This window comes from Cibotium barometz, chromosome 29 (assembly GCF_041138505.1).
Source record: "Cibotium barometz isolate CiBa-2024 chromosome 29, ASM4113850v1, whole genome shotgun sequence".
NCBI classification, from domain to species: Eukaryota; Viridiplantae; Streptophyta; class Polypodiopsida; order Cyatheales; family Cibotiaceae; genus Cibotium; species Cibotium barometz.
In genome coordinates this window covers 44,673,440-44,699,246 of record NC_141074.1, presented here as the reverse complement: position 1 = coordinate 44,699,246, position 25,807 = coordinate 44,673,440, and the positions used below count along the sequence as shown (strand labels likewise).

The 25,807-nt window shown below is 39.5% G+C and overlaps 1 protein-coding gene across 1 annotated transcript; it reads right to left on the bottom strand.

Moving 5' to 3' along the window:
* Nucleotides 1–13,834: 13,834 nt before the first annotated feature.
* On the bottom strand, nt 13,835–15,069 carry LOC147622239 (uncharacterized). The gene has a single exon (XM_086823696.1). The coding sequence runs from the start codon at nt 15,062–15,064 to the stop codon at nt 14,102–14,104; it is 963 nt and encodes a 320-aa protein (XP_086679822.1). The 5' UTR covers nt 15,065–15,069; the 3' UTR covers nt 13,835–14,101.
* Nucleotides 15,070–25,807: the final 10,738 nt, after the last annotated feature.

Here is a 25,807-nt window from a genome sequence, read left to right as displayed (position 1 = left end):
CATAAAGAAAAAAAATTTATTTTATGAATAGAATATTATCAAGTCAAGTGCATATACTAAGGCTATTTAACCTTAGAAGAGGAACTTTATCAATTGTACCCCTTGGTTTATTTATGGTAACCTTTTAAAGGCTTAGAACATAAATGGATTAATAAATCTGAAGAATAAGGAGATGAATTTTTGGGACTAGACTAAGGCTGTATGTATATGTTAATAATGCAAGTGAATGTGCATGTAGGTGCACATGAGATTAGAAGTTATTCCCTAGAGTTTTTTTAAGCTAGACCTTAGGTTTGAAATCTAGTCAAGGGTAAGAGATTAATTAAATACAAGAATTATGCCCTAGAGTTTTATAAGCTGGACCTTAAATAGAGGAATTTTTAATCTAGAAATATGAGGATTAACCTAGGAAGAATGGAAATAAAACTCTTGCTCTTTAAGAATTAATTCATTAAGTTTGTACATGGTGTGTGTGCCGTGGTGTGTATGCCCTAGAGGTGCACACAAATATACATATATACACATAAATGTGTACAAATGAACCCCTTACAAAGGAAATTTGGGGTAGAAGATTATTAGCTAGTGAGAGATTAAAATCTTCAAATAAGAATTTTTTTAAAAAAATAACTAATTCTAGAGAGAGAATAATCCTTCAAGTAGAACTCTAGAGAGAGAAGAAAAGTACCTAGGAAGAGAAAAATAAAAGACCCCCTTGAGCAAGTAGAATTAAGATAAAGTTTTAAGCCAAGACCAAGAATTAACTTAAAGAAGTATGGTTGATCTCTAAAATGTCTATGATTAAGACCAAGAAAGGAAGATTTCTAAAGAGAGAAATCCCTAGATATCCCCTTAAACTCTTAAATTAAGAATACACTAATTGAGGAAAAGGTTGTATGATTAAGACCAAAAAAGGAAGATTTCTAGAGAGAGAAATCCCTAGATATCCTCTTAAACTCTTAAATTAAGAATACACTAATCGAGGAAAAGGGTGTATCCCTAAGGCAAGTGTAAGATGATTTGTAATCAAAGTATTTTGTTTAAGAATAGGACTTATACAAGTAAAGATTGTTGTGGCTGAGATTAGATAAAGAGCTCTTGAAGAGAGGTAGTCCTTAAAATCTTCAAGACTAAAGAATTCTTGATGTATGAGAAGGTTTAGATTCCAAGAGTTTAAGATGACCACCTTTATACTAGGAGGACCTTATTTAAATATTGGTTAAGACTCTAGAAATAATCCCTGAGAAGGGAATACTTTGAGAAGACCTCATGAGGATATGCTACAACTAGAGAAATCCGTCTCGTTTGGAGTTTCAACTAGAGACTTGTGATGTCTCATGAGCTTGCGATGGTTTACTCTGCTTTTGAGATAAGCATGTGATGGTGTCTTTGTTTGTAATACTGCTTATTTGTTTAAAATATTATGTTCATGTAGTGCATGTGTTTGTGTGTAGCCTATGAAGATACCACACACTTTTATGGATTGTCGTGTGGGTCGCATCCGAGAGGTGCATTACATGAAGGTGATCATTCGAGACCTTAACCCAAACATGGGCGTGCCCCTAGTGCGATTGTGGTGTGAGGACAAGAAGCAGCTCTAGAGTGAAATGTGCAAGGTAGTTCCTTGACTGAGGATGTGTGCTAGTACCTAACATCATAGGGCTAATCTTAATGTCAGTACCTAGAGTGTTCATGCATCTAGGGTAGGTGACAATTGATAGAAGAAACTCATAAGGTTTATTGACATTTGTGTTGAGGCAGATGCAAGACATTGTAGGGCTCCTTTGATCATGGTGGTCTAGGAGTGTTCGAGCTCATTGGTGCATTTTGTCCTGGTCTAAGGCTCATGGTCATGTTGTGAAGAGATTTATGTTGATTTAGATGACATTGATATTATTATATGGTGCATATGCATGGTTTTAAATAGATATGTTTTATGTATGCTTTCTTTTGTTTGAAAAGGACTATTTTTATAAAGGAGTGTGTGTATGTGAACTTCTTGTTTTTTGTAAGTGGTGTGTCAGAGTAAAGTGGCAATTTTACTTATAGGCATGTTGTTGCATAGATTCCTAGTAATAGCTCTCGCTTCAACATTTGATTTTGACCTTTGACCAACTAGGCATATTTGTCCCTTTAACCCCTAAGGATCTAGGCATTAATATTTGTTTGATTATTCCAGCACCCCCCTCAAGCAAATATCCATGGCAATGCTGGTCCTATTAGGGATTCCTACTTATGCTTAATATGATGCTGGTGCTCTTTTGGTCTACCCAGTTATAGTGGCAATGGTAGTACACCCACTTAGGTTTATGAAGCTAGTTATGATGACCTCTTGGGGTTACAATGCTAGTTACAATGACCATGTTGGTTCCCCTATAGGTATCTAGTTATATTTATAATGCAGTAGTTATGCTTAGAATATTGGGGTGGCCAACAGGTAGGGTTGTGCCTTTGTTGATCTAGCAAGTCTAGACTTCTTCAAAAAACTTGGCCTCAGATGAGGACACCTTCATCTTCTTTGTTTTGGAGAGTTTGTGTTCGATGGAGATTTTGCTAATGTAGAGCTTGTTGCTGACAATGTGAGCAAAATATCTAATGCAGTGCTTTTTACCTTCATCTTCTTCCTTTTACAAAAGTGTTTTTATTGATGAAAAATCATTGCCATGGAAGCTACTTCCGGTGATGTATGCATGCTATAGGGTTTAAAATATGATGTTGTAGTGCAGGATGATGCAAGCATGCTATAATTATTATAACATGAGATGCTTAATGGAAACCAGAAGGAAGGATCCATGTAAACCAAAGCATGTGAACACCCTCTATCATAAGGTGGTGTGGATGCCCCTTAATCACTAGAATTATAAACCTTAGAATTTTATTTTATTTTATTTTTTAGGTGGCATATTTTTCATCAGCACACCATTTGGGATCTTCTTCTTCTTGCTACTGGATGATGGTGTTGTCGCTCGTTGGAGAATGCATTATTGTGATCTACACAGCTCTTAAGGGTGTGTTGGCTACGCACTTGAGCTTTTTGACTTAATTTTAGTTTTTAGGTCACGCATAATTTTCTTCAGCACACCATTCAAAATCTTCTTCTTCGTGCTGTTGGGCTTATGTTAAATCTCGGGGTGCCACGTATCTAAATTTCGGGGTGCCACGTACCATGGGCCTGATCACCCGGTCAATGTCCGGTGTGACAGTCCCATGTATAGCATGTGTGCATATCATTAGTGTGCTTGCAGTGTAGTGGATAGATGTTTTGCCTCCCTTGGCGCGGCAGGGACCTGGGTTCAAATCAAATCCCAACAAATGCACGGACATGTGTCTATACCTCTTTTACACCACAATCTAGACCGAGGCAGTCACCGACTAGGTGACCGTCCGTGCTAGGGCTGCGGGTGGCACGTATTGTGGTACCTCGAAATTTAACATAAATACGTGGAATCCCAAAATTTAAGATAAACCGTGCTGCTCGGTGATGGTGCTGTCGCTTGGAGAATACATGTTATGATCTGCACAACTCTTAAGGGGTGTGATGGCTGCGCACCCGAGCTTTTTTACTTAACCATGCTGCTACTGAAAAAGCTAAGTCGAAGAAGATGTAGATAAAATACTTGGCTGTTGGCAGCTCTGCACGATGCTTTTATGCAAGTCAAGCTGCCTAACAAGGAATTGCTCTTCTCCTCCCAGCGTTTCTTTGTGCAGCTCGCTTATGAGCAGTTTCTCGTCTCTTTTTGTGCCGTTTGCAGCTTGCTTCTACTATTGAAGCCAAGTTGGTGAAGGTGTTACTTTTTTTCTCTCCTCTCGTTGATTCTACTACAGTGAGGAGAAGAAGAATTAAACACTAATTAACATGAATCTATGGAGGATCAAAGATTAGGCACTTCATGGTGAGAGATTAAGCATAATTAATTAATATTATTAACATAAAATTAAGAGCTTAATGATAACAAGAGAATGATAAACACACACACACACACACACACACACACATAAAGTGAGTTACATTAGATGTGCCGTTTCATAGGCAAGAGATACAAGTTGGATACATCATCTATGAGATCATATGATTCCATATTCTCCTCCACAATTATCTCCTTGGTAGGCTCTCCCCAGAATCTCTCCACGATTCTAGCTGAGTGGTTGCCCTTATGTGCTTCATGAATCTCTCCATGAGTGATTTTAGGAGATGCCAAGACCACTTGCATTTTGCACAGATTCCTAGTAATAGCTGTGCCTTTTACATTTGATTTTGACCTTTGACCAACTATGCATATTTGGCCCTTTAACCCCTAAGGCTCAAGGAATTAATATTTGTTTGATTATTCCAACATGTGTGAACTCAATTATGGGCCTGTGAGTTCAATCATGGGTGTGTGAGCTCACATCGGCTCCATACCCATGAAGGGCGGCATGCTAGAACCATGGGATTGAGGCTAAACTTATAGATCTCTCAAAGTAGAAAAAGTATTAAACACTAGAAAGTGGGTGGTTAGGTGGCCCAAGAAGTGGGTATTTTCTAAATTAAAAAATATATATCTTTTAGTACAAGACAAAATTGGGTGGAATAGTTTAGTTGAAAAATCATGAATGAGGATAGACACATTGCCTTCATAATCGAGGAGTCATGACATCTTATTGAGCTTGAAGGAATCACCCGATGTGACTTGCCTATGAGAATTATAAAGGGAATACACATGGAAGAATCATTAACCTTTCTTACATGAGAATTATGAAGGGAATACACCTAGATGAATCATTTACATTTCCTACATGAGGATTATTATAATTAGATTGAGAGGATTTGATGGAATAGCCAAGCATTAGAACATTATAACATGAGGCCTTGAGTGAGTTGATCTACCCTTGTGTGATTCCACTACCATTATTAGAGTGGTAGGGGTCTCATAATTTTTGTGAAGGGTGAAATTTCAAGACCAATATAAGTGACTATTCGGGCAGCTAGGTGTGCAGAGATTGTAACCTTAGTACTTACCCATTCTCAACCATGTGTCTCCCATGCCTCTTTCTAAAATTGGAAGGATGCTTCTTACCTCACCTCTTGCCCTCCTCATTCCATGGGAGGTGTGGCTCACCATCCTTTTCCCTTTGGATTTAACTTGTCTAGATGCTTCTCCTTATGTCCTCATGGTGGCTTAAAAATGTGCCTAATTTCCTACTCCTTGGTGAATGAAAATAATACCTACGTTCCTACTCCTTGGTGATTACTTTTCAACATTACCAATTTTCCCTTTTGTTGCATGTTGCCTCTTACTAATCCCCTCCACTCCTACTTGCTTCTGGAGATAGAGGACTTCTTCCTTCTCTCCCAAAGTCAAGTTGTGTGTGTTGTAAGTAAAAAATCTAGTTTTTAGTTAATTTTTAACATTTAAACATTAAATAAGCTTTTGTTAGGGTTTAATTATACTTTTAATATATTGTGGAGTATTGTAGACTACCATTTGTGGGCTGAAAAATATGTTGAGTTGTAACATATGTGGGGGCTGATTTTCAACATTCCTTTGAGTACCCAAATGCTCTACATCAATGTGTCCTACATTGAACAATGGAAGGAGAGTGTCAAATATGTCCTACGAATATACATTTTGATGTTTTTTACATCAAAGCAAGGGTTGAATTGCATCTTCCACGAATACATCTCTACTCCACAAGAATCCTCTTGGTAGCAGGATGATAGAGACAGTAACCTTTACTTTCAAGCTGTATCCCACAAAAATACACTTAATAACCTTATCATCAAGCTTGCTGGTGAATTTTCTCAGGCACAAGTACATATGTAAGACAACCAAAAATCCATAAGTGAGTGATGGAGGGATTTCTCCCATTCCAAGCTTCAAAAGGCATAAATGTAAAGTATTTGTAGGACACCTGTTCAAAACATATGTTACACACATGACTGCTTCTAGCCAAAAAACATGAGGTAACTCCTAACTTTTGCCATACAATGTGCCATTTCCATGAGAGGCCTATTTTTGCGTTCAGCTACACCGTTTTATTGGGGTGTAAACAATATATTGGTGTTTTATCCCATGATCAACCACATATGCATGAAACTCCATAGACATATACTCCCTCACTCAATCAGCACGCAGGGTACCAATCTTATATGTAGAAACATTTTTAATCATAGAAACAAAGTGCTTAAAGTACATAAAAACCTCTGATTTCTGTTTAAATGGGTATACCAGATACTTGAACTTTGGCAGTTTGGTGTTTGCATAAGCATAACATGGTGCTTAAGCTTTGCCACATCTTGAAGCCCTATCAAACATGTTTGTGAGGGTTGAATTCTTGGAAAAATACAGCAAGCATCATTTCCCAAATATGGTTCACTTAGAAATCACAAGTTATATACAATGATGTATGTGGTCCCATGAGGACACCATATAGGGGCTACCTCTATTTTGTCACATTCATTGATGATTATTCTAGACATAACCAAAGTGTGCATGTCAAAGCTTACCATCACCCATTGCCTTTGTGATAAAAGTTGTACATAAATCATGCCTTTGTCTTCATATATATCTAACCTATAAATGCTATGAGACAAAGTACTAGAAGAAACAATTGTCTTGCCGTCATTGCGATCATGAATAATACATATGTCATCCACAAACTAAACCACTAAGCCAGCCTTAATAATGGCAGAGACAGATAATAAGTTCTTCTTGATCCCTAGTACATAGAAAACATCTAAAAGCATTATTGCTCCACCATTTACAACAGTGAGAATAATTTTACCAACTCCTTTTATGTGGTATGAGGAGTTGTTTGCACATGTTATAGTGTTTCCCTGTGGAGTAGATTTAAGTCATGATGAGAACAAACTGCAATGAGAAGGGATGTGCTTACTAGCATCACTGTCAAAATACCAGACATGTACATCTGTACAGCCATGCATACATCCTTATGCGAAGGGTCATATCTACATTGCACAATGAAAGCCCAATCATCATGTGCATAGTTTCTAGATTCTTTGTTTTTTGTATTAGATGCTGACACATTAGCTACAACCATACTTGAGTCTTTCTTTTTCTCCTTCTCCAATTGTTTTTTGCACTCATTAATGTAGTGACCAGGTTTCCTATAAATAGTTGCATTTTTCCTTTTTATTCGGCTTGCCACTTTCCTTATCTACATGCTTTCCCGATGACTTTAATTTTGACTTGTAACTACCTTGAGGAAAGGATTTACCTTTTCCTTTTTGTTAGTTGGAAACAAAAGCCTAATATCCTATATGCATGAGAGATTTATTTTGACTTGTAACTACCCTGAGGAAAGGATTTACCTTTGCCTTTTTGTTAGCTGGTAGTAAAAGCCTAATCTCCTATATGCATGATAGATTTGTTTTGCTTGGATTTCTCTTCTTATTATTACAAGAGCACAAAAATTAACTCCTAAAACTTCAAGGCATTTGGATTGACTTTCATCATGAGTCTGATAGTAAAAGAAAAACCTTGATACGAGTCTAGCAATGTATTCAGGACAGTAGGCACCAATGAACTATCATGATATACGTTATCAACACTGGCCAACTACTCCTTAAAATCCTTGATTTTTATAAGGAAATTTTCCATGGAGTCCCCCTCATCCATATGCTTTGATTCTAATGGCTTGCATGGATAAGCAACACATGCTTCATTACATACTTGGTACAATGACACAAGTGCATCTCAAGCATGTTTAGTAGGTCTACATGTTCGAATGTGAGGAATGATACTCCTCTTGACTGACAAAGCAAGCAACACATATGCCTTTGCATCTCTTCCATCCCAATTTATTTGTTCCTACGTAGGAGGTATGCTATGTTGTCTCCATTTGTGTAGCCATACACCATCACATCCTTTCCATGCTCATAAAATAAACCATAATGGACAGTAGTCTTCACATATCTCATGATCCACCTGACAGTATCTAAATATGGCTTCCTAGGACTCTGCATAAACGGACTAACTAGTTCCACTACATAACATAAATTTGTCTAGTGATAGTCAAGGAAATCAATCTACCAATCATCTTCTTGTACATAGTAATATCATCCAACTCATCACCAAGATCAATCCATAGCTTTAAAATGTTTTGCTCCAATGGTATCGCCATAGGCTTGCAGTCATGGGCCATACTTTGCCAACATATCCAAGGCATATTACCTTTACACCAACCATATAGCATGTGATGTAAGAAAGAATCTCAACTGTTCCAAATATTTCATGTCAAACTGGCTACTCAATGATGCCTTAACATTGGCAATATCATTCCCAAATCACTTATGACTATCAAGTCATCCACATAAATGATGTTAGTCACCACCATACAATTCCCTGTCTTCTTCACATACAGTGAAGGATCAAAATTTCTCAAATGAACCAAATGCTAATGAGAGGCTTGCTAATCTTGTCACTCCATGCACATGGTGCTTGTTTTAGCCCATATAATGTCTTCTTGAATCTACATACATGTGTGAGAAAATCTAGGTATACATAACCCTGTGCTTGTTTCATAGACACCTCTTCTTACAACTCTCCATTCAACAAGGCATTCTTGACATACATTGATGTAATTACCAACCTTTAGATGTAGCTAATGAAATCACTAATCTTACGAAACCATCTTAGCCAATGGACTACATGACTCATTATAATCAATCCCATGTGCATAACCCTTAGCAAACAAGCATTAACTTATATCCATGCTTATCCTAAAGTAGAGTAAACCATCGCAAGCTCATGAGACTCTCAATGAGACCAATTCCTCTAGCTGTAATATATCCTGGTGTGCGAGGTCTTCTCAAAGTCTTCCCTTATTAGGGATTATTTCTAGCTTAACCAATCTTTGGATAAGGTCTTCCTAATATAAGGTGGTCATCTTAAACTCTTGTAATCTAAACCTTCTCATATACAGTGAGAATTCTATGGTGGAATATTAGCCGCATATCTCAAATAAGGAGCTGCCAAAAGGCTTTATGGGCTTTTGTGACATCACATAAAATGGCCACATGGCATAGCCCCTTTTAGCTAGTGTATGGGGTGGAGACTTTGTAGGAAATTGGACTTTGAAATCCTAAAGACAATCTATTCCAAAGGAGAGAATGAAGAGGAACATTTGGGAGAATAGGTTCATTTGGCTCAACAAAGTTCAAGAAGAGAGGCAAGTAGCCATATCCCTTTTGTACATGCACACTAACTAACTCCCCACCATTGAATGATAAAAAGAAGGGGGGGTCAAGGGAGGTTGATCTTACATGGACCATTCCCACATCTACATAAAGGGATGCCAAATACTTGTAACAAGAGTGATGGAAGAGGATGAAATTTTAATACAAGTCATCATGCTACCTCCTCGCAAAGAAAAGAGAGGGCAATTATCACTCTAGAGCTATAAAATTTAGAAATGAGAAATCCACATCAAAGTATACCACCAAACGAGATTAAGCAACACATATGAATCCATGCAAACAAGATGGAGAAGCTTTTATGTTGATGAGTTACAGAGTTATATGGTTGTACATCACGCAAAGTGGTGCCTTTAGATGCGTGAGGCTCATGTCAACATCAATCTCCTGACACAATGTTCAAATGGTGCTATGTTTTTCTACACAATGGTATCCTCCTCGGACCCACATGTAGCTTAAAAAAGTAACTGCATAATTACATCGATTTGCAAAGTTTATTAAAAACCTTTTCATGGCTTTAAATGGCTCGGTGAGTGATATTAAGCAAGCCAAGTAGGAGAAAAGAAAACCAATGTTATAAAGCTTATATTGAATTAGATGGACCATGTTGTTCAAGACTAAATCGGCCTTCAAATTGGGGAGGTTCTTCAAAGGGGGTTTACACTTGAAAAGGGTGTTGAATGCAATTATTCACCTACATGGCAAGAAGGATTGATCCAAATTATTCTTCCAAAATGATTTTGTAGGGCACCCTTCAAATTTGGGGCCTCATGAAGTGTGAATTTGCCAAGGAGCGTATACTCTTCATAGGGGATCGTTCTCTAGTATACGGTGACCTCTTTGTCCGCGTTGAGACGAGGAGAATGTCAAAGGAGGGCGTTGGAGGTAGTAGGCTAGAGAGAGGCTTGCCTCAACGGGGCACGTTGTGGTGTCGCTTATGAAGTGTTTGTAAACGGTGCTCCTAGGCCAACATTTTGCAATCTCGCACAGTGCGCTGCTGAGCACTTACAACCCACAGCCAACATGGCTCCCACCATCGTAGGCCTGCTCTTCCTCTCACTCGCCCATTTGGTCCCCAAACGAAGATGATTGGTATTACAAGAAACCCAAGGTCCCTCTCACTTGGCAAGGCAAGAAGCTCCCCCCATGGAAGAATCATGATGGTAAGTATTGCAAACCACCACCACCATGCAAGGATAAAGAACATGCTCAAGATGTTGCAAAAAAGCCTTCTCCTTATAACAACCCTCCTAGTCCTCTTACTATATAAGAAACCAAAAGCTCCTAAACCATCCCCACCTCCACCTTATCGCAAGCCTAAGCCTTCACCACCTTACACCAAGTATCCCCCTTACACAAAAGAGAAGACGCCTCCTCCTTATACGAAGTCCCCCCTCCATACAAGCCTCCTCAACAATCCCCCCCTTACACTAGGCCCAAGCCCCCACAGAAGTCCCCCCCCTCCTTACAAGCCAAACCCCCCCACCTACACTTCTCCCAAAGCAAACCCTTGGGCCAAGCAGTGGTTAGACCCACACAATGCCACAAGGGCGGAATTGGACCTGCAGCCCATGGTGTGGAACGAGACGGTGGCCAAGTATGCTGAGTGGTGGGCTAATCAGAGAAAGCTCTATGGGAATTGCCAAATGCAACACTCAGATGGGCCTTATGGTGGGGAGAACCTCTTCTGGGGGGGATAGGCTATGCTTGTGAGCCCAGCGATTATGTGGAGGCTTGGGTAAGCGAGAAGGACTACTACCACTATAGCGACAACTCGTGTGATCTCGGACAACAGTGTGGCCACTACACCCAAGTCGTGTGGAAGAATAGTCTCCAGCTTGTGCGCCCAGGATGAGTGTGAAGCCAGCAACATCCTCATGACCTACAACTACGACCCTCCCGCAACTTGATCGGCTCCAAGCCTTACTAGCAATATCTAACCCCCCCCTTTCCCTTTGACTTTGTTGTACTTAACGCTAATAAAGGCGCATCAGCGACACAACAAGCTCTTGGCTGCCAATCAGCTCCTATGTGGGCTTGTCGTGTCCTCAACACTCCTGCTTACTTCAGCTACTTACTGCAGCTGTAGCGTGACGCTATTCGAAGAATGGCTCTTTGAAACGATAACTTGTTTTAGAAAGTTTTACAAAAAGTGAATTTTTATCATAGCTTTGGCTTTTTTTGGTGGATTGATTTTGAAGGCGAGATATAGGAAAATTTAAAATTCTAAATTGAACAATGATCCTTCACTTTGACAAATGATAGTCCATGGAAAAGAAAAACTAGAATGCTCGGGTAGCCTTATCCACATGAACAAGTGCACAAGTGTGCTCAAACAAACATGAAGTTGAATTCATACTAACAAACAACATTCAAAGATAAAGCATTGTTCAAAATCAATAAATTTTTTCTCGAATTTTGAGATGTCAAGATATCATGTAAAGCAGAAGATGTAAACAGAGTTTCCATTTGTTGTTGATTAATCATGTTGCAAAGACAAGCTTTACGCATTAAGTGTTCACGAAAGATCTGAGTATATATAGAAATTTAAATTCTATATTTTTCTATGATGCTTCAAATAATAGTATTTGTTGCAATCTGTCAAATGTTCTTTTAAGTTGTTATACCATTTGTTAGTTGTTGTTTCTTCTAATGCTATCTGTTGTTGCTCTAACGTTCTAGCTATAACTATGCTTTTAGTTGAATACAAAATGAAGAATGTGAAGTTCTCATGGAAGGATTTATAGGCTTCAACTTCTTTTTTCATTTTACTTGGTGGTTTTCTAGCATGCACTGCTTTCCTTCTTTTTTGTAGTCTTTTGTAACTCCAATATGTATTTTCTCTCGTTCCTAGAGCACGTGATAGAATAGACTACGTATTCATCCTCTTTGTCTGTCATTGTCTTTTTGTTGGTTCCTCGTCCCATATCTCTGTCTGGTCAATCTAGATTACCTGCACTGGAATTGTTTTTTTTATTAGTATATTTTTAAATGTATTTTTTATTATTGCATTTTATGACATTGGTGTTTAGTTACCTGTTGTATTCTAAATCTTCCTGTATGGATCCATGTTTTGCCCGAACCGTTGGTTGAAGAGTTTTCTGTTGAAGTGCCGAGTTATTTTCTCATCATTTATTGACAGTCGGGTATTGTTGGTCGTGTAGTCGTATTCTTTCATCATCTGGGACAATATCTGGCTTGCGATTTGTTTGTTAACATCCAAGAGTTGGTTGTTATTGACGTTGTATCCATAACGGAGCATTTCCATTGTGTGCATGGTTATCCCTTTGCTTTTATCATCCAGAAGTTTTTGGGCTTCTTCTTCTAGCAATCGCTCAGTTGTCTCATCTATTTCAATGTCAATCTCTGCAAGTATCTCCTTATGTAGTCATGCAGAACGTTGGTAATATTACAATTGTTTTGGTTAGTTAGAGAGTTATTAGGTAAGGGGAGGAAAATGTTTGTGTTTATGTACATATTAACTCACCTGTTGTTGCTACCTTCAAGTTTTCTTGCTTGTCATCACTTAGTTGTTTATTGCAATTGTTCATGTATGGGCATAGCTCAGTGTAGTTCGAAAATCCGTTGATATATGTTATTGGTGGATTTCTAGTTAAGTTTGCCAGTTGTATTTGGTTTGTTGTTAGGTAGCGTGATGGGCCTAAGTTTGGTTCGGGTTGTCGAGTAGTTGCTGCATTTTTTCTTAAATAATTCAAATAGTTGTATGTTAAAAATGTTTAGATGTTATTGTTCGCAACATAGGGCTCCGACCTAGTGTGAAAGCTAGTCATTTGTATATAAGTCATTTTGGACATGTTCAATCCTTTGTAATAGAATATTTGTGCTCTCCCTCTTCTTTACACTTGAATAATTTGATAGTCTCTTGTGTAGTTTGATTCTTGCATAGTTTGATGGTTGCTTGCATGAATAGCATTAAGTGTAGATCTCTCCCTCTCTCATGAGCTTCTCCTCTACCCTCCTTGTGTGGGAGAGTACCACTACAAAGGCTATACTCTATCCTTCTCTTGTGAGAGAGAACCACCCAAAAGCCTTTCCTCTTCTCACCTCCATCTAGGCAAAGAAATCTGTACCTTTATTCCCATAGCCATGGAGTCTCTGCATCAGTGTGACACTAAGTAGTGGATGGGAATAGTGGGCTAGCACACCCACATAGGAAGTTGATATTTTGTGGCTCTACGAGAAAGTACCAAACGACACTTGTTTCAGCATAGGCTAAGGTAAGCTCTTATCTCTTGAACACTAAGATATGTAGGTAACATCATATGAGCATCCCCCTCAACTTGACTATATGTAGCCTTAGTTGAGGAACACATGACAAACTAGATTAATGGACTTTGAATTGAATGACCAACTAAAATATGGATTTCGATGTTTATTCAAAGGATGACAAAGAGGGAACTTCAAGGTTGTTCTTAACAATTGAGGAGTCATTTTGTAGTTGGGTATCTCTCTCTCTCTCTCTCTCTCTCTCTCTCTCTCTCTCTCTCTCTCTCTCACACACACACACACACACACACACACACACATTGATTTTGCTTCTCCATGGACTATCATTTGTCAAGTGAACGATCATTGTTCTATTTAAAATTTTAAATTTACCTATATCTCACCTTCAAAATAGATCCATCAAAAGCCAAAGCTATGATAAAAGTTAATTCACTTTTTGTAAAACTTTCTAAAACAAGTTATCATTGCAAAGCGCCATCCTTCGAACAGCATCACATTACAGCTGCAGTAAGTAGCTGAAGTAAGTAGGAGTCTTGACGAGGACGACAAGCCCACATAGGAGCTGATTGGTAGAGCCAAGAACTTGTTGTGCACGGCTGATGAGTCTTTATGAGCATTAAGTACAGCAAAGTCAAAGGAAAAGGGGCTGGCTAGATATTGCTAGTAAGGCTTGGAGCCGATCCAATTGCCGGGAGGGTCATAGTTGCAGGTCATGAGGATGTCGCCGGCTTCACACTCGACCCGGGCGCAACCTAAGTGAAGGCTGTTCTTCCACACGACTTGGGTGTAGTGACCACACTGTTGTCCGGGGTCACACGAGTTGTCGTTGTAGTGGTAGTAGTCCTTCTCACTTACCCAAGCTTGCACACAATCGCTGGGCTCAAAGGCATAGCCTATCCCCCAGAAGAGGTTCTCCCCATAAGGCCCGTCTGAGTGTTGCATCTGGCAATTCCCATAGAGCTTTCTCTGATTAGCCCACCACTCAGCGTACTTGGCCACTGTCTCGTTCCACACCATGGGCGGCAGGCCCAATTCCGCCCTTGCGGCATTGTGTGGGGCTAACCACTGCGTGGCCCAAGGGTTTGCTTTGGGAGGAGTGTAAGTGGGGGGGGTTGGCTTGTAAGGAGGGGACTTCTGAGGGGGCTTGTATGGAGGGGGGGACTTCTGAGGGGGCTTGTATGGAGGGGGAGGAGGCTTCTTCTCTTGGGTGTAAGGGGGATACTTGGTGTAAGGTGGTAAAGGCTTAGGCTTGCGATAAGGTGGAGGGGATGGCTTAGGAGCTTTTGGTTTCTTATAGTAAGAGGGGTGCTTAGGACTACTGGGTTTGTTATGAGAAGAAGAAGAGTTGTAATGTGGAGGGGACTTACGACCATATGGAGGCTTTTTTGCATCATCTTGAGCATGTTCGTTATCCTTGCACGGTGGTGGTGGTTTGCCATACTTACCATCATGATTCTTCCATGGGGGGAGCTTCTTGCCTTGCCAAGTGAGAGGGACCTTGGGTTTCTTGTAATACCAACCATCTTCGTTTGGGGACCAATCGTGGTGGGCGAGGGCCAGATGGGCAAGTGAGAGGAGGAAGACAGTGGAGAGGAAGAGCAAGCCTAGGACGTTGGGAGCCATATTATTGGCTGTGGTGGGTTGCAGCGCACTGTGCGAGCGCCGTTTATAAACACTGCGCCCACGCCACAACGTGCCCCGTTGAGGCAAGCCTCTCTCTAACCTACGTGCAACGCACCTTCAACGCCCTCCTTTGACATTCTAGAGGTTACCCTACACACTAGAGATCCCCTTCGAAGAGTGTATACGCTCAAATTTTAATAAATTTGAAGGGTGGCCTACAAAATCATTTTGGAATAATAATTTGGATCAAGCCTTCTTCACCACCCTTTTCAAGTGTAAACCCCCTTTGAAGAACCTCCCCAATTTGAGTGCCCGATGTAAGTCTTGAACCAACATGGTCCATCTAATTTCTACTCTCTCTCTTTTTGTGATGTGAATTCTTATTTTTCCAAAGTAAACAAATGTGCCATAGTAGCCTTCTTTTTTATCATATCAATATAAGCTCTATAATGTTGGTTTTCTTTCTTCTAGTTCGAGCTATGGTTTGCTAAATAGCATCATTCACCGGGCCATTTAAAGCCATGAAAAGGTTTTAAATAAACTTTGTGGATCGATGTAATTATGCGGATCGATGTAATTATGCGCTTACTTTGTACTCATCAACGTGAAAGCTTCTCCATTACACTTGGCCTTCGTCAATATTCGTGGCCCTTTCCACATCATACTCCATGGCCCATTATTTATCCTTCATATGTACATAATATATATGTTCGGGCTTCCCATATCATTACAAACCATCCCCACCCACCTCAAGAACACAAAAATCCCCCTCTTCGAATTCCAATGGTCTTTTGTGTGTCTCTTCATAAGGCTTCATCTTCTCGAGATACTTCTTGATGTTCTCCTTGCATGCTTGCAAGAGAGCTTGCATCCTTGCCACTTCATCCTTTGCATGGGGATTCACATGGTCATGCTTAAATGTTACAATTGGCACATGCATCTTGTAGACATACATAGCCTTAAAAGGCGACATTCCAATACTTACATGATATATACTATTGTAAGCAAATTTTGCCAAGTGCAACCATTCATCCCATGCATGTTGCATCTCATAGCAATAATGTCTCAAGTTAGTCTCAACAATTAGTCTCAAGCCACTTGTTGACCCTTTCGGTTTGACCATCAATTTTTGGGTGGTACGCCATACTTAGAGTCAATTTAGTGCCCATGCTCTCAAATAATGTACACCAAAATGTGCCCACCATGAACATCACAATCAATCACTATTTGTTACGGCATACCATGTATCTAGACATATTCCATGAGTTGGTGTACAAGCATGGATGTCGAGTATCTCACTTTTGTTGTCACAAAATGGGCAGCTTTTGTCAACCGATCAACCATAACATAGATGTTATCCCATCCTCTCTTGGTAGGAGGCAAGCTGGTATTGAAATCCATTACAATGTGCATCCACTTACCATCTAGAAAATAGGTAAGGGCTAACCATCGGTCTTTTGTGTGGGATCCTTGTTGAGTTAACATGGCATATATTTGGAGACATATTCCTTCACATCTCTCCATTGACCATTCCAAAGAAATCTCTTCCTTATGGCACCTTAGAATTTGAACAAACCCAAATGTCCTTCATGGATGGGACGCATCTCATCCATAACATTTTTCTTGAAAGTCAAATGAGTCTCAAGATACACCCTCACCTTATGCTATAGGAGTCCAATATGCAACCAAAAAACGTGTAAATCATCACAAGTACCATGATGTAATTTTTGTACCATTTATGATGCCTCTTCATCAAGCATGTATTCCTCTTGGATATCATCAATCCAATCCTTATGCACTTCTATGATGGCCGATAGTGAACATGCTCACTTCTAGAAAGTGAATCTACCACCTTCCCCTTCGTATAAGTGATTACCACCCTTTTCAAGTGTAAACCCCCTTTAAAGAACCTCCAATTTGAGGAATCCTAGTTTGAGCTATGGTTTGCTAAATAGCATCATTCCCCCGGGCCCATTTAAAGCCATGAAAATTTATAAACTTTGTGGATTGATGTAATTATGTGCTTACTTTTTAAAGCCATCTGGGATGGAAGAAGAGAACTTCATATTTGTAAAATTTTAATATAAACAAGGACTAAAAATGAAGACTAGACATTGAAGTGCACACATTGCCACCCATATGGTTAAAAACATGATTCAAGTACATTAAAAAGCTTACCATATCTTAAGACTATAGGGGATACTCATGTGTAGATCTAATCCTTTACTATCTTCCTTTACTCCATTTGTGGGATACCATTTCTCTACAAGAGGAGATAGCACATCGATAGCATGGCCCATGTCTACTTGGTTATGTGGCTCCCGAGCTATGCAATGTCATGATAGACCTCAAGCAAACTTTCTAAAGACTAGATGAGGGTCCCCTTTTTTCCTTATGAATCCATCAACCCATGTTGTAAAAAAACATAGCACCATTTGAAAATTGTGTGAGGACAGTGATTTTGACATAAGCCTTGCACATCTAAAGGTAACACTTTGCGAAATGTACAACCATATAACTCTTTGTACTCATCAACATGAAAGCTTCTCCATCTTGGTTGTATGCATTTGTATGTGTTGCTTAATCTCGTTTTAGATCTATTTATTGTGGTATAATTGATGTGCATTTCTCGTTTCTACTTTTTAAATCTTTAGAGTGATGAGTGCCCTCTCGTTTTTTTTCGAGGAGGTAGCGTGATGACTTGTATTAAAAGTATATACTCTTCCATCACTCTTGTTACAAGTAATTAGCATCCCTTTATGTAGATGTGGGAATGGTCCATGTAAGATCATCCTCCCCTTGACTCCCCTTTTTTAAAATCATTCAATGGTGGGGAGTTAGTTAGTGTGCATGTACAAAAAAGGAACATGGCTACTTGCGTCTCTTCTTGAACTTTGTTTTGCCGAATGAGCCTATTCTTCCAAATCGTCCTCTTCATTCTCTTCTTTGGAATTGTATTTCTTTGATCTTTCAAAGTCATGTGAGATGTGAGCCAGTAGTGAGACATGAGTCTAAAGAAATATGACATGAGTTTAGAGGAGGTTGAACCTAATATTGTAAAACATCCACTTAAAACTATCTTGAAGACTTGTAAGGACATGCCTACTTATATCCTATAAAGATTTTCCTCTCATACAGTCTGTACCAATAATTAATTCTAAGGAAAATTATTGTCACTATTGGAGCATTAAGTCCAAGGAAAATTCTTATCCTTTGTAGTTATTGAAGCATTTAGTATAATTATAATAATTGGCTCACTAACCCTATCATAGGCCCGGGCCTCATGAACCACTTAGAATGTATGCCCATTTCATAAAAAATAAAATTGGTGAGCCTACTCCATGAGCCAAGCCCATAAGACGAGCCCACCACATTAGGCATGAGCATTCCAGGCATGATATGAGTCTAGCTCACTGTTAACCCTTTGCGAGAGACCTCTATGGCGTCGATGTTGGCCACCACATCATTTTCACCACCTTTGGGCCACAGGCATCAGAATGTACGGAATTCACTTAAAACCATGTTTTCTATATATTTCCTGTGTGTTTGCCGCTTGTATATTAAAGGTGCACCACGAGATTTTAGGTGGAGAGTGCTAGCTTTAGAATAGGTGTTTACACTAGCAAGGGTGACCAAATGAGCCCGAGGACCGGACTTTTAACTTTGCCCGCCCAAGAGTGTGAACCCTAGAGGTCACCTACAAAACCTAAAATGTAACTCTCATGACTCATTCTCTTATGCAACTAATAAAGTTCTCTTCTTCTCTACTCTCTTGCTCTCTTGTGTCTTGCTTGCTTAATTAAATTTGAGCTATTATATGCTCATTGTGTATGTGTGAGTGTATATAAGAGAGAGAGAGAGATTGAGTGGTGAGAGGAGGGTCGAGCTTCCTTTGGAGTGCAATGGTGATGGTGGGTGGCGACGAAGTGGAGCTTTGGAGTGTGGCTATGCGGAAACATCATCTCCTACAAGAATCTAAGCACAAGTATTTATGAGGTGAGTGACACACCTTGTCCATGTAATTGTGAGCTAGGTCATGGCATATTGGCTTTTTGATTAAGCTGTTTTATGCTCCCGAGTGTGGTTGTGCAAAGCCCCACGACATTAGTTTGTTCCTACATTCTTTATATGGTACAAGGGCTTGCCATACGTGGTGCCGCTACCCTATGGCATAGCCATAATGCATTTTGAAAGCGTGTGTGCATATGATTGATTAAGCTATTTTATGCTCTCGAGTGTGGTTGTGCAAAGCCCCACGACATTAGTTTGTTCCTACATTCTTTATATGGTACAAGGGCTTGCCATACGTGGTGCCGCTACCCTATCGCATAGCCATAATGCATTTTGAAAGCGTGTGTGCATATGAATGATTTATGTTATATTTTTATTTTTTGTGTTTTTTCAAGAATGATAGAAACGAAATTCTAAAAATCTGTCCATTTTGTTGCATTGTTGTTGAAATCTTAAGAAATTTATGTTCAATTTCTGCATGTTTTGTAATTTCTACATGTTTTCTAATTTGTGCATGTTTTGCATTTTTAGTGAGATGTAATTTAGGTTAATTCAATTTTTGGTTTTTTGCATTTCTTATTTTTTTGCATTTCTTACTTTTTTGTATTTGTTTATTTTAAAAAAACAGTCAATTAAACATGAAATTGAAAGAATCGGGTTAAACAGACCATAAAATCAATTTCCTAGCATAGTATTTATCCCAATTTCGACTCCTTACATGTTGAAATCGAGATAAAACAGAAATTAGGGGAGGATTTGCAACACACAGAATTTTTGTGTTTTCTGCACACTTTGTGTTTTTGCATTAGTGTAACCAAAAACCATAAACCGTAATTGAAAACGTAAAAAGTAAAAAAGTAAAAAAGTAAAAAGTAAAAAAGGAAAAATAAAAAATAAAAAAGGAAAAAAGGAAAAAAGAGAAAAGGTAAAGGTCCGAGGGTTTAAAAAAAGAAAGTAGAAATTTTTCGAAAAGTGCATGCACAAACTTGCCTAATATATGTTTCGGCTGCAATCGTGTTGACGCAACCTGTGTGACACCCCAAATTTTTATATTTTTACATAGTTAAGGAGCTTCCTTAGCTATGGGAGCCAGTGCCTATAGCACTTGGCTATTGACTTGAACAAAGTACACTATGTTTCGGGCCATACGAGTTAAGAAAAACTAGAAATGTGTTTCGGAAAAACTTTGGACAATCCAAAAAAATTTAGCTTTTTTTTTAGCGAAAAAAATTTCAAAATTCTCAAGCTTGGCCCAGGTATCTTTAGGGCCTTTAAAGGCCCCATATCCACATGCACCTACGATGTGGGCGTATATTAGGGGCCTATTTAGATGATAGTACATCTATCGAGCTAGGTGCGTACCAGCCTATATTAGGCTCAGGACCTTTGGTTAGAACCTAGTTTAGCATTATACAAGGACCTGCACACTAGGGGCCAATGATACATCGCCAAATTTTGAGTCAATGGAAGGATCCCTAGTCCCAAGAAGTGAGAATCCTAACCAAGCCTCACCAATCAAGCTAACTGCTGCCAATCTTTTTGACTACATAGCTAGCTACCTCAAAGGTTCGATCTGAACCGCTACCCCACTGAACCAAAGCTTACTAATACATGCAGACCACATGATAAAGTAGTTGAGGTAAACGAGAGAGAGAGAGAGAGAGACATGGTGTACTCTCATCGTTTCAAGAACAGAGCATTCACATTGATATCCCTATCCATACAGCTCCTGTTGCACTTGCTCTGCAACTATGACCATCGAACCACCCCCTACACACGTGTTTATACCTACTGGTAGGACATTAGAAGAAGTGCAAGCAATAGAGGCACTAATGTAGGCTACCAAAGCAAATGAAGAAGATACTTTGCAAGTGGCACAACACAACGATTAGTAGCCCAAACCGCCCAGTATGCCCAAAACGAGTCCTAAGATAGGACTGCACAAGTACTACCCCTATAGTCTCAATCTAGATAATAACATTGTGTCTACCTTGGGGAAAGAGATAGGCTTGCAAATCTTTGACCAATGTCTTCTCACAAATGATTGGGAGTATGACGCATCAATAGAGACTCTGATGGATCTCACCATAGGCTGAGCTTATGGTATTAGATGGGGAAAGGGGTTGTCCAATCAATACCTTGGGCCACAAAAGAGGAGGAACGATTGCAGGGTATCTATGATTGCATATATAGGATCATTAAACATGAAAGGAGCCAAAGACCTATGGCGCAAGTCGGGACATCCAAGCAAGAACGACGAGCGAAATGGTAACACCTCCTATAAGCCCAATGGATCCTACTTTTATAGTGTCACCCGGCTACACAATGGACCAATCCCTTACTGTTATCATTCCTCTAGGTTACACAAGACTCCAAGAATCTACAAGCATAGACTTTGCATTCTGAGACCATAGTAGAGAGGTACCAACCCAAGATGTTGCTAGCATAATTCTAGATTCTATGGTAATGGGTTCTACACCACTCATAATGACACCACATGTGACCAACCATGCAAGATTGCCCATTAGTTTTATACCCTTGGTTACAACTATGGCAACCACGGTTGCAACAATCCCTATAACAATGGCTCTAGGCCTAATGAGTCATTGAGAGATTTTTATTAGTTGTCTTAAGCATTGAACTCTCGTTGTGCTCTACATGAGAGCTTTTCCAACAATCAACGGCTTGATCGATTTATCCATGGGATTAAACATGAACATATCCATAATGGTTTGGTCATTAGAGGTATCACCACCTGGGAGGACGTCACAGTTTATTAATGCCATCCAACTTGAGGATAAATTAATGAAAAAAGGAGTAAAAGCTTCAGATTCTAAGTTTGTTACATCAGCAATAGCCAGTCATAGCACCACCACTGCAAAACTTGTAGTCTAAAGGTAATACTTTAGCAAAAATGACTTGGACTGACTTCTCAAAAGCCCTCCATGAAGGCTACCAAGGCTTTGGACAATGCGCACATGTACCCAAGGAGAGAGCTACATTGGGATTCCATTTTCATCAGGGACATGCAACTAGTGAATGTCCAATTTTAAGAGCTCATTCGAACAATGCGTACATGTACCCAAGGAGAGAGCTACAGTGGTATTCCATTTTTCATCAGGGACATACCACTAGTGAATGTCTAATTTTAAGATCTCGCTACAATGGTAAATCTGGCTTTTGTGGGCACTATGGTCACGATGCCCGAGATTGCCCAAACACGCCTATAGGCTATTGCCAATACAACGAAACCACAACTACAATTTTTGGCATCGCAACAAACTCTAGCCCTCAATCCTAAAACAAATTAAGCAATGGTTGAACATCCCATGCAACAACTCCTATCAAAGGACATGCACCCAATGTGCCATTACCTCCACCAGTCTTGGGACCGCAACCACCTCCACCAAGGGTGACACCTTTTAATCAAGTAAGCTTTAAGGAGCCTATTGATTACCAAGAATATGAGGTAGATGTTGAACCCACCCCCCACCTCTTTGAGGACCCCACAAAGATTCATCTTGACTATTATGTAGTGGATGGGAGAGGGGGAGTCAAGCCAATTTACCAACTTGCCTATGATGGGAAGGGGCCGCGAAATTAACGCCACAGCTAGAAGAATGCATGTTCAATGTTACCACACTATCAAGGTCCTCATCGAGTTTAGGAATTCCCTCTTCCTCGACTCAACCAAGTAGTATCCTCAAACATGCCACCGGCTACTTGTAACCGGTGTGGCACAGATCATTGGATCAAAGACTACCCCAACAAGATTGTGGTGACAAGCCCACAGACAGGACCCATCATCACACCCCTAAACATGATTGGGGTAAGTAATCAAACCCAAAGGTAAATCCTAAAAAATCTAGATCACACACCTTTGAATGCTATCACTTGGCTACAAGCCCAAAACCAACATGTTCTCGAGCAACAATCTGTGGCCTCGGTAACGAAATCTAATAAGAAGAAGCAAAACAAGAAAAAATTTGGTTAAGAACAGGAAAAATGAAGAAAACCAAAACAACAAATCTTGGGATACCTCAAGAGCCAGTCTTCATTAGGGACCTAGATGAGGACTTAGAGTCCTTGGAAACAAGGGTCAATTTTGAACAGGGTAGGACAATACCCTCCAAAACCAAGAACACGGGGAAGGAAACCCCACGAGATTCTACAATTCCTGAAACTAGATCACACATGACAAAATGTGGCTCTTATCCTAACCCTCAGAAGGAGGTTGAGAAACTCCAAGAATTTAGTGATTTAGTTATAAAAACAAAACAGAAGCTTGGACCAAAACCCAAGCAAGTGAGAGTCTCAGATAATGTACACCCAAATACCTTAACGTTTACTACTGAGATTTGCAAACCTCTAGATGTGCCGAGTGTCATCATGGAAGAGACTGAGCCCTCCACCTCTCATAGTTTGATCCTTGATTGGTTCAAGAGACAACTATCATATGCTGGGAACCCTAAGCCCATCTCAGAGATGGATTTTCTAGTCTCGCCGACACCTATTTATGAAAAGGTCGTCATGAATACACCACTAAATATCTCCATTGTTAGACTTTATGGCCTCACAAACCAGTACAACTATAATCGCTCAATTGAGTGGAGATCATGAATTGTTTTTGAAGTGATGAGAGCTCTCCTTAATGAAGAACTCAATGTCAGATCACCACCATTTGTTGACAAAACAATAGTCCCATTGGAAGAAGAAAATACCAAATCTATGGTTGAAATTCCACTGAACAAACTGGGAAAATACTTTGAAGGCGATGATTTTAACACACTACTACCAATCACCACCAAGGGCATCATAGTAATGGGAGTCCTGGATGGTGGTGTGAGAGTGAGCATAATCACCAAGAAATGTTGGGAGAAAATGGCCAAGCCATGCCTAGAATCTCAAACATCATTGTCAAGATGGTTGACGGAACTGTCCCCGCCAAACCCTTGGGATGTTACAAGATTTAAAGATCAAGATTCTCAAACATCGGGTTAAACATACCTTCATTATTATGGACTTTTCTAAACAACCTAAATCATATGAAATGATCTTAGGACACCCGTTCATCTCATGAGAGAGGAAAAGATGGTACATGACTGGTCTAAGAACCATGTCTACCTCCAATTCGATGATTCCATCACATCAGCGTTGATCTTGTGACTGGCCACGTACATCTTATGGGTAGTGAAGGACTTTTTACAGAAACCAATACTTATTCAACCCCATTGCAATGCTACTATACTTGTAGAGAAGAGACTAATGCAGGGAAGGATTCAGCCCACAAGGATGCTAACAAACAACCTATTGAGCCTAAGGATGATCTAAATTGGATACGTATGATGGCCACAATTGATGCTGGAGAATCAAAGGATCTACATGGGTTACACTTGATGGGGAGGAGCTCCCTAAGGTTGTGCCCCTACGAATGATTCCTACTCTACCTTCTAATACCAAGGGGATTTATCATAATGAACTTAAGTCCACACGGGATGACTCAAGCTCAAGCACCCATAGTGGTGAGGAATCTAAAACAAAGAGTGAAAGTGACACAATATCCTCAATTACTACAAAAAAAACAGAGCTAGCAATATCAAAAGAAACTACAAGGAGTTACACACTGATGAGTCCCATTCTGAATAAAGGGACAAAGTTCATCTTTCAAGACGCCAAGGTTATCTCTGTAAGATTCCTCCCTCTGGCTTTTGAGGTGTGCAGGTGTAAAAACCTCCCCTTCTGATCTTATAATTATTCCCCTCTAAAAATAAAAGAAAGATCCTGTTTTACCCTATTTTGGCCTAGAGAGAAAAAATGTCTAGAGGGAGGTAATTCAAAATTGAGATATTTTTGGATATAAAAATCCTCCTAGTGTCTAAAATGGTTTCCCCTGAAACAGATATTCAAAAAGAACTTTCCAATGTGCAATTGGAATAAATTGAAATCAGGTAAAAAGTACCTTAACCTAAGGGTCCAGATTTTCTGAAATTTTTGAATTAAGGTTCCTATGGACCAATTAGATTAATCCAAATGTAGGGAGGAGATAAATTGAAGAATAAAAGGAAATCCCCCAAAAATGAGTAAATACTCACATAAGATGAAGAGTTAACTAAGGACAAGGTTATTAGTTAAAAAAGAAGAGATATTTAGAAGAAATGATGCATTTTTGACACCTCAGTGTGGGAGAATTTCCCTCATGAAGGAGGTGCCTATTTCACATGTGTGGTTGAGTTTTAAACTCACAAATAATGAGATATTTTTATCTCTCCTCTCTCTTGCTTCAACTAGATCCAAAAAGTAAGCTAAACTGACCTAAAAATGGTCAAAAATTGACCAAACTGATCTGGAAAATTCTAGAATCAGTTTGCTTGGTTAGAGGCTCACGTTTTCCTACAAATGAAGCCTCCCCCCTTGTAAATGGTTAATAGTGTTTTATGCACTGTTACTCTACTCCCCCCAGAGCCAAAAACAGTGAATTTATTGATAATTCATTAGTTTTTGACCATTTCCTCTTCAAAAGAATTGGTGGCCACTCTTGTTGCAAACAAGAGTAGATCCCTCAAACCATCAAGCCAAAGGAAAGCTCACAAAAATTCATGTAAGCTAGAAATCCTACTTTTTCTTTATTCCATTTAATGGTTTTCTAATTTTTATTTTCTTTAAAATGAAAAATGATGCTATGCCTTGTTGGAAAGGCTTTCCCCCTCTCTTCATTCTTGAATTCAGCCTTTC